Genomic DNA, 10,525 nt, shown 5'->3' with positions numbered 1-10,525 from the left:
TCCAATGAGCAATCCAATTTCATCAGATAATAAATGAAATTTCTCCTGAGTAATTTCAGCAGCATCTTTAGAATCAACGAGAGGTGGAAAGAGATAAGCGCAAACTGAATCAAGACCTTAAAATGACTTTTGAATGATAAATGAATCCAAAGGAAAACAGAAAATGCATTGCATGCATTATCAGTGCATTCCCATAATAAATCATAGGCACTCCAGCACCTCCACCGGCTCTGCGGAGGAAGTAAACAGTGAACGCAGCACGCTGGAGTCAAGTTTGGTTGAACTCCGGTGTGTTCATTACCACGACAGCGGCTGCGTTTCTCTGCTCAGTCTTACAGATGTTTATGATCGTTCTAACGGAATGGAAAAGACACCTGGATAAGCTGGACGACACATTCCACTGGAAAATTCCTCGTGCTACTTCCGGGTGTGAGGTTGTAGCGCAGGATAATTCTGTGCTTCTGGAGATCGGTAAGAATCGCGTGGAAGTGTAGCAGTGAGCTCTTCGTTCACTGTCTAGCTGTTTAGTTTGGTAACATATCGCTGCGACAACTCTTTGAACTCGGTTGCAAGTTCATGAATCTTGATAAATTCTAATTTTGTTTTGCACGATGCGATAGGCAGCATATCTGTGTATGAGGCAGAAACTGTATCAAAACACCGTTCCTATACAATACTCGTCGAAATGAGCTGCTCCTGAATGACATGGAAATTCACTCAAGCTCAGATAGTCAGTGATGTAGTAGGGCTAAAGCTCGTCTTATCCACATACAGCTGCATTATATAACCTCTGTGTAGGAGAGAAGGGGATGTGAAACTGTTATATGAACGCAGACAGTCCCAGTTATCATGCAGGACTTGAAATGACCATTCCAGAATGCTCTGTCCCTGTCAGTCCTGAACTACATACAGCAGAGCAAGGGTTTTCCCTCTGCTTTCCTGCATGTGCCAGTAGTTAAGATATTTACCTTCCCTGCCAGCATTTTCCTTTGCCCCATCTATAAACAATGATGCGTTTTATTTTTATTTATGTAAAATGTGGCCGATTTGTTTTGTTTTTTAACTTGCATTAGCTTATAAATTAAATAATAAAAATGTCCAAAAAATGTCCCCACAAGGATTTCAGATATTGCCATCTTCGTGGGGACATTTTGTCCCCCATAATGTAGGATTTACCTGAACCACACACACACACACACACACACACATGTTGGGTTTCCATGTTTTATGGGGACATTCCATAGACATAATGATTTTTATACTGCATATTCAAACCCTAAACCTACCCTTCACAGAAAACTTTATACATTTGTACATTTTCAAAAAAACACTTAATATGATTTATAAGCTGTTTTCTTCATGGGAGACCAAAAAATGTCCCCACAAGGACAAGGATATTGCCATCTTTGTGGGGACATTTTGTCCCCCATAATGTAGGATTTACCTGAACCACACACACACACATGTTGGGTTTCCATGTTTTATGGGGACATTCCATAGACATAATTATTTTTATACTGTACAAACTGCATATTCAAACCCTAAACCTACCCTTCACATAAAACTTTATACATTTTTACATTTTCAAAAAACCACTATGATTTATAAGCAGTTTTCTTCATGGGAGACCAAAAAATGTCCCCACAAGGACAAGGATATTGCCATCTTTGTGGGGACATTTTGTCCGCAAAATGTAGGGTTTACTTGAACCACACACAGCAAAAATGTGTCTAGATGGCTTGTGCCTGTAAGTATATGTATGTTTATATTGCTTACAAAAAAATCCATGACAGTTAAAATTCATAAACACATCTTTGCTAGCAAACAGTGGCAGTGATGCAGAATATTACTGATAGATAAGCTAGATAACATTGCATTGTTGACATATTTAAATCAGCACATTTGCAACAAAAAAGGTCAATGCATCATTAAAAACCTAATGTATTCCTTGCAAATTTACGCAAGGCCTGAAAATGCATGTAGTTCAGCAAATGTAAGATTTAGTGACAATGCAGCACTGGCTAAATAGCTGACATTTCCACCAACTGGCCTGAAATTGTCTCACACTATAGCCTCAGGCCATCCTTATTTATGATAAACCTATCCAATAACCATACAATAGAATAATACTCCTATTATTAACCCCCTCTCTTGCCCCAGTCTGTGTGTAACAGCATTCTTGGGACATTACTATGGATTCCTATGGACGTGTGGAGTTCCTGCAGGCTCTAGCAGAGGGCTGTGTGCTGCCCACTGCCCAGCAGGGTTTAGAGCAGGTCTGGCAGCTTCTGCTCATCTGCCTGCTGTGTCGGGTCATCTGTAGACTAGGTGAGTCCATCGTGCACAACCCCAGCCCTCAAACACCTGTTAGACTGTTATTCTCCCCCCAAAGGATGGGAACATCAACGTCAATGCTTTTTGTCTTCTGTTTTACAGCAAGGTGTATTGTAGCAAGGGCTGCAGAATAATATTAATATCACGTTATTATGGCTTAGTGCGATTGTCAAATTGCACAGATTGTGTAAGATTTACTTTGAAGAAATTTTCACTCAGAAATTGCTAGTAAATTTCACAAATAATTACGAAGAAACTGCAAGAAACATTGATTTAAACATGAACAAAATTTGAACAAAGATTTAAACAAAATATAAAATATGGTGCAGCCCTAATTGTAGTGAAAATACCCATACTTGATCTTGTTATATCAAACTCATGTTGCTATATCAGTCCATCTGTTAAGTCTTAATGCGGCAGGCTAATGGCGTATCTCTCTTTGACAGGAGTCTCATGTCATGTGAAGCATCTGAGCTCGCTGGCAGGCGGTCTGTATGTGCTGTACGTGTTCTTTGAGCTGCACACGATGTGGGTGATTATCCTGAGCCTCCTCTGCTACCTCATCCTGCTCCTCAGCATAAACTCCAGCAGCCGAGGGGTCTTCCTCTCTGTTGTCATCCTCATCTACATGCTGATGGGGTCTGTCATCCACTGCCATTCATGAGACTACTGCATTGCTAGGGCTTAATGAACACAGAAAACTGCCTAGACGCAGCTAGAATTTGATCACAAGTGGTCACATATTTTGTTCATTTTCATTGTAGGGAGCTTCATATGATAGATGCAGCAACCTGGCATAAGATGAGAGGTGTGTCTTTATTGATTTATTATTAATCTGCATATTTTACTCAAGCTTTTTATACATCCTGTATTTTCCTCAGATAACACTCACCATTGCATCACATGTCCAGTACTGACTGTTTTGGTTATGTCCAGGCTCTCAGATGGTGGTGGCCATGAAGGCCATCTCTCTGGCCTTTGACCTCGATCGAGGTGCTGTGTCCTCCTTTCCCTCCCCGCTGGAGTTCATGGGATACCTCTTCTTTGCGGGAACCGTCATCTTTGGCCCATGGATCAGTTTCGCCCGCTATACAGATGCAATTAATGGACGCAAAATGGTAAATACAATTTATTTAAAATATTTTATTCCTGTTTTTATAATCTTATTTTTGTATTTATTGCAGGTTAACTATTATTTTATTATTATTATTTTATTTATGTGAGCTCACTTATTTTATTTTTACACTGTCGATTTTAGTTTCTTTATTATCTCCTTCCGTATATATTAATGTGAACATTTATTTGTGTATTTTTTTTTTTTTGTAAGTAAATTAATACTGAAATTAGGCAAGGATGATTAAATTGATCAATAATGACAGTAAAGACATTAACATTGTTACAAAAAAAAATCAAAAATGCTGTTTTTAAAAATGTTCTATTAATCAAAGTATCCTAAAAAAAAACAAAAAACAATGCATCCGTTTCCACAAAAATATTAAGCAGCACAACTGTTTTCAAAATTGATTATAATAAGAAATATTACTTATTATTCAGCATATTAGAATGATTTCTGAAGGATCATGTGACACTGAAGACTGGAGTAATGGCCATCACAGGAAAAACACTATTAAAACAGTTATTTTAAATTGTAATATTTCACAATATTACTGTTTTTACTGTATTTTGATAATAAATAGATAACTAAATAAATAAATACAGCCATTGTGAGCGCAAGTCTTACAGACCCCTATCTTTATAAATGTATAAATATGTATAAATACTTTTTCCAATATAAATGGTTTCAACACAGTTTTCAGAAAGTGTCTTTATATGCACATGCAAATATTGACATTAAAATAAATTGAATGTGTTTTGCATGCTAAATGTTAAATGGGAAAAATAATAGTTTTCTTTTAAAGAAGAGAAGATAATCTTAATTTGTGCTGAGCGCATTTCCATCAGCAAAGAGCTTGTTATTCAGGAACTATCTAACTATCTCCTGCAGAGCGTTGGCTGGTTTGGAAAGATTGCTCTGAGCTTTCTGAGGAGTCAGATCTGCCTGGTTATTTCCAACTGTATTGCTCCTTATCTCTTTCCTTACTTCATTCCCATCTATGGAGATGGACTTCCTCGTAGGTGAGCTGCTCTTTTCTCCCTCCCTCAGAGTGCTTCCATATCCAGAGGAAATGAAATTGTCTGTTTTTCATTGTCTGTTTAATATTGTTTTTATTGGCCTTATGTCCTCAGGTGGCTTCACGCTTATGAAAATGCAGTGTCCTTCCACTTCAGCAATTATTTTGTCAGCTACTTGAGCGAAACAACCACTGTGATGGCTGGAGCTGGATTCTCTGAGCACAAAGACCACCTCAAATGGCATGTATTCATGCTTTTTCTCTCTTTATTTATCATTCTTTTGAGTTATTGAGACCTAATGTGACATTTTGTTAATTCAAAGGGATATTACGGTAGCTAAACCTATGAATGTGGAATTGCCGAGGTCTATGGTGGAAGTTGTTACCTCTTGGAATCTGCCCATGTCTAAGTGGCTTAACGCATGTATGTGTATTTATTCAGATTTGTGATGTATAATTGATACATATACTGTATATGTTAAATACTCATGTTCTCTATACATTTTAACACACAGACGTCTTTAAAAGTGCACTCAAACTTGGCACTTTTCCTGCCATCTTGGTGACCTACACTGCCAGTGCGTTGTTACATGTAAGTATGATTTTTCAGCTCTCTGGTTATTAACATTATCACAAGGAAGGTTTGTTGGCACAGAATCAGGTTCCATCTGTTTAAACAGATTTGAGTTTGTATTAGGATAAAAGAACACCTGATCCAGAAAACAGTTTCCCTCTAACATGACAGCATGGATAAAGACGGTTTGTTATCTCAGAACACCATGACCCAGATTTAAACTGCTGTCTACAGCTGGTGTAGATAGATAATTCAATCACAGCTGCCTACCCTGACAGCTTATTCCTTGTCACCTTAGTGAGCTGTTGTAGTTGTGCATGTTAGGCTGTAACTCACTGTGTAGCTAAGATAAAATCATTCATGCTGTAATGCCAGTTTGACCTTTAGGAATATAAATATATAAGAATAAGAGCTATAAGAATTTTTAGAAATCCATGCATCAAAATGTCCCTGTAAGGATTTTTTTTTGTTTTGTTTTGTTTAGCTAATCAAAAACACAGTGTGAATATGTTTGGGTTTGCTGACTTGTATTAGAAATGTGGGTTTTGGAGAAAGGATGTGTGGTTGTAGGGATAAGGATGGGTTCAATTCTGTGGATATTTCTAACAAAAATTAGTAAAAAGCCTGAAATCACATAACACGTCTAACTTCATGTTAATTTTTTTTTTTTTTTTAGAACTTAGTGCATAAATGCACATCACAGAACAGTAATTAACTACACTAAATTAAGAAAAATATCAGTGACAGGGATTCCTCCTTAAAATTACTGTAGTTGAGTGGAGACCTCTGGTGGTTAATATAGGACATTGTACTTTTCAGAACTTATTCTAAATTCATATAAATTATTCTAAAATGTAGAAAATAAATAATTCAATAATATTCAAGAAAATAATTCTTGACTCTAATTTTTTTCATGTGATGTCAAAGCTGAATTTTCAGCAGCCATTACTCCAGTTTACTGTCACTGAAATTCTGATATGCTGATTTGGTCAAGAAACATTTATTATTATCATCAAGGTTGAAACAGTTATGCTGCTTAATGTTTTTGTGGAACCCGTATTACATTTTTCAGGATTTTTTGATGAATAGAAGTTATTTGAAATTCTTTTGTAACATTATAAATGTATCATATTTGCTTTTGATCAACTTAATAAAAATATTAAAGGGTTAGTTCACCCAAAAATGAAAACTATGTCATTAATGACTCACCCTCATGTCATTCCAAACCCGTAAGACCTCCGTTCATCTTCGGAACACAGTTTAAGATATTTTAGATTTAGTCCGAGAGCTTTCAGTCCCTCCATTGAAAATGTATGTGCAGTATACTGTCCATGTACATAAAGGTAATAAAAACATCATCAAAGTAGTCCAAAAATAATTAAAAAAAAATGCAACTTTATTCAGCATTGTATTCTCTTCTGGAATTCTTTCCATTGAATTGATTCCATTGAATCCTTGCATCTGTCGGCGTTGGTAATGCACTTTTACGTCGTTGTTTTTGGCGATAAGGACATCCGCGACATGCACACTTACGCACCATTTTAAAAAATAGCTTGAATACACACCATTTTAAAAAAAATGCCTTGAATACAGCGTGCGTCTCCCTCAGACTGTAAACGAAACTCTGGCGCACCAGATAACACATCAGCAGCGTCTTACGTCAGCAGTGCGCTGCGGTTCACTGAACCCGAGTCATGAACCCGGATGAACAACAGACCCGGAAGAGAAGACAATTCTGAATAAAGTCGTAGTTTTTGTTATTTTTGGACCAAAATGTATTTTAGATGCTTCAAAAACTTCTAACTAACCCACTGATGTCACATGGACTACTTTGATGATGTTTTTATTACCTTTCTGGACATGGACAGTATACTGCACATACATTTTCAATGGATGGACAGAAAGCTCTCGGACTAAATCTAAAATATCTTAAACTGTGTCCCGAAGATGAACGGAGGTCTTACGGGTTTGGAACGACATGAGGGTGAGTCATTAATGACGTAATTTTCATTTTTGGGTGAACTAACCCTTTAAGTTTTTGAAAAAACGTTCTGACCCCAAACTTTTGATAGTAGTAATAGTGTATTTTCTGTCATTAATGAATTATGTGTTGTTTGACAGGGTCTCAGCTTTCATCTGGGGGCCGTGCTGCTGTCTTTGGGATTCATTACTTACGTTGAACATGGTAAACAATCATTTTAGTTCATTCATGCATTCTTGCCTTCAATAAAATTAGAAGAGCTTTGATGCAATCAGTTAATCAATTATATTAACATATTAATACTAATGCATACAGTCATCATGGCACACATTTCAGTAGACATGACATTCTAACATCTGTAATTGAAGTGACATCAATAGTCTAGCCAAAAGGACTGAAATACAAACTCTGTTTTCTCTTGTAGTTCTGAGAAAGCGGTTGGCGGCTATTTTCAGTGCTTGTATACTGTCAAAGCGCTGTCCAAGTGACTGCCATCACCAAAATAAGAAGGTGATCTGTTACTTTAACCAAGTCCTGCACTGCAGGATCAAATGTTTGTGTATGGAGAAATCTCTAGTTCACAGATTTCCACTGGAATTCCTAATGGAGTTATATTATTAAATTGAGATCCCTTTTTCTTTTTTTTTATTATTGTAGACTATGTGGGTATATGGTGTTAACATGTTCTTCGGTGCATTGTCAATATTCCACCTGACATATCTGGGATCACTGTTTGACTCTGAAATGGACAATATGCATGCTGAGGAGGTGAGCATTTGTTTATATGCATTCTTTTTTAATTTAATGATTTATACAATTTTATATTAATAGAAACAATCAACTACTAATAAAAATCTATTAAATCCAATTAGTAAAAGTTACTTTATCGCAGCATTTTGTTTCCACACAGGGTTACATGGCCAGTCACACCATTCAAAAATGGTCAGAGCTAAACTGGGCTAGCCATTGGGTGATGCTTGGCTGTTTTGTGTTTTATTGGCTCATTTAAAGAGAATACCATAGTATTGAGGAATCAAAGGACCATTCCCTGAACATGAAAGATGGTGGATGATTGCTTAGAAACCATAGACTGCTGTTTTCACCACATCCACCCTTCTGTCCCTCACATGGAGAAGAGTGCCATAGAAAGTGCCTTATGACTCGTGGTTACAAGAATCGTTTTGTCATAATATGATCATACTTGTTATTTTTATTTTGATTTATATTAGGTACAATTTTGGATTAAACAAAAGAAAAAATTCAGTGTGCAGAGTACATATTAAGTGTTATTTGTATCTTTTTTGCCAGTTGTCGTCTCTGTATGGCTTCATATACAGTATAAAGCATAGTCTCTTTCAGTGTGACCATGTTATAGTAACTTTTATAGTACATGTCTTAGAACGGTAAACATGTTTCATATTTTTACCAAAAGGTGTAGATTGGGTTTGACAGTAATATTTATTATTTTCTAATAAAAAATTTGCCACAATGACTCTTTTTTTTCAGGAATTATATATTTTGCATTACTCAGTCGCACTTAGGTCACTTTGTTCTCTGACATCAAGTAGGTACTTTTATCCAAAGAACTTTATCACTCATAGTGATAGAGAAGCCATGTGGTACTGTTGTAAAATGAGGGTATTTTATGGAATTATGAAGTATAAAAACATCTGACATCCATGTACTACCAAGGCATATGTGTAAAAAAAAATGAGTATTACCATAGTGCCATATCATAAACCACAGTAAAACGTGTTGTGCTGGGTTAATTGTTTGGTACCTTAAATTAGTTGGGCATTTTCCACAAGACAAATCTGATACAATGAAGTCCAAGCTTGGACCACTTATAGGAATCACTGATACTATAAAAAAAATAACAGTTAACAGCGGAAATATAGAACAGAAGTTATCTGTACTTTACACGTGATGTCTGACCCAGTGGCGTGTCCCCCCACAATTCACACGGTATTGTTTTAATATCGCGAGAGTTAGCACAGCCCCTCACTACGTAATGTGCCGTGCTGCTTATGGCGGCGCTGGTGACAGTGCTGAAAGCTGTTGGGGTGAGTTTTTCTTCTATATTTATTAAATGTTACGATGTCACATAATTCTCACATGGGTATATGAATGTATGAGCGTCCGACATTTGAATTTATATCACTCTCTAAATATCCGTGCGTGTTTTTGAACAGTTATACGTTTTAGGGTGGGGGCAGTGTTTCCTCTGCGTGTGCTCTAGCGGTTTAGCATGTTAGCCAGCGCTGCACTGTTACTGGGGAACAGTCGCTTTAAACCGTGAAAAAACACGTATTTGTTTAACACTTCCTACATTAGAGATATTTTACAAAGGTCACTTGTCAAGAAATGAAACCACCCAGTCGAGGATCCAACGTAACAGCGTTGGTCCAGAGTGACCCGACAGCCGCCACCGTGTGCCTTTGTTGTCGGGCTGAGTGATTTATTTTAAGCCCGACTGGATCAAAGTGTGTCCCGCTATATCGACACATAGTTACTTGAGTTAAACAACCCAAACCCCTTTTTGTCAGGACAGGAGAAGAGTTTACTTGCTTTCCAAACGAATTACTATTAAAATCAACATTTCCATGGTCATGATAACCTTAAAATAACAGGAAATTTGGAAATTGTGATTTTCTTTTTTTGCAGGCCCTGGAAAGCAATTGAAATAAGAAACCCTTTAAAATCCAGTTTATAATGAATGTACAAGTTTCAATTCCAGTAATTGCTCTCCGAGTAAGAAATTGCTCTTTATAAGAGCAATATTTTTAAAGTTCTTTGTTAAACCCCTTTTCCATGATATCCCAGTTGTGACTGAATAAGATATGGGAATGCCTTTTTTTTTTAAGTGTTGGGAAAGGTCATATTGAATTTGACTTTTTTTTTTTTTTTATCCTCAAAGTGCACTTTCTAATGTGCTCGTCGGAGTTCAGTCTTGTCTGAAATGGCATTGCTAGTGATTTTGTCTTTGGATGAGCTCCAGATGGATCCACTCCCAGCTATTGCTCAAGCGCTGCTTGCGTCACTTAGTTTAATGTCCTATTTTTTTTCCTTCTATGTATGCTGTAGAAATCATCAGTTTCGGTTTTTTTAATGAATTTGCGAACTAAGAACAGTGGTTTCGATATACTTTGTAGCTTTTGATTTGTATATTTGAGCTGCTGTCAAGCGCAGCTGAGCAGCACGCGCTCGAGGGTGTCGACGTCACGTGCTTAGGTCTGTGAACTTCCCTGTAGGCGGGATCAATTCACTTGTTTTTCCACACGTTTTTGTTCCAATTTTGGTGCGTTTACAATATATTTTTAATGCATTTTAAGGGGATTGTTCATCCAAAGATTAAATAAGTTACTCGCCCTCATGTAATTCCAACACTCTCCTGGCAATTTGTACCCTCATGCTTTTTTTTTTTTCTTTCGATTTTCTTCAACTCATAAAATATTCAATAAAACAAAATGGATTTTAGAGTCTGATTGTTCTTTTCCATACAGT

At 36.8% G+C, this 10,525-nt stretch overlaps 1 protein-coding gene across 1 annotated transcript; it reads left to right on the top strand.

Moving 5' to 3' along the window:
- Positions 1-205: 205 nt before the first annotated feature.
- porcnl (porcupine O-acyltransferase like) lies at positions 206-8,513 on the top strand. The gene is made up of 13 exons (XM_048209477.1): positions 206-471; positions 2,161-2,328; positions 2,781-2,973; positions 3,099-3,142; positions 3,271-3,452; positions 4,340-4,470; positions 4,582-4,707; positions 4,790-4,890; positions 4,982-5,058; positions 7,162-7,225; positions 7,446-7,531; positions 7,679-7,789; positions 7,932-8,513. The coding sequence occupies exons 2-13, from the start codon at positions 2,193-2,195 to the stop codon at positions 8,028-8,030; spliced, it is 1,350 nt and encodes a 449-aa protein (XP_048065434.1). The 5' UTR covers positions 206-471; positions 2,161-2,192; the 3' UTR covers positions 8,031-8,513.
- The last annotated feature ends 2,012 nt before the right edge of the window (positions 8,514-10,525 follow it).

The sequence above is a fragment of the Megalobrama amblycephala genome, linkage group LG12, assembly GCF_018812025.1.
Source record: "Megalobrama amblycephala isolate DHTTF-2021 linkage group LG12, ASM1881202v1, whole genome shotgun sequence".
Taxonomy (NCBI): Eukaryota; Metazoa; Chordata; class Actinopteri; order Cypriniformes; family Xenocyprididae; genus Megalobrama; species Megalobrama amblycephala.
Note: the sequence above shows the minus strand (reverse complement) of the source record. Positions and strands in the feature narration are given on the sequence as shown.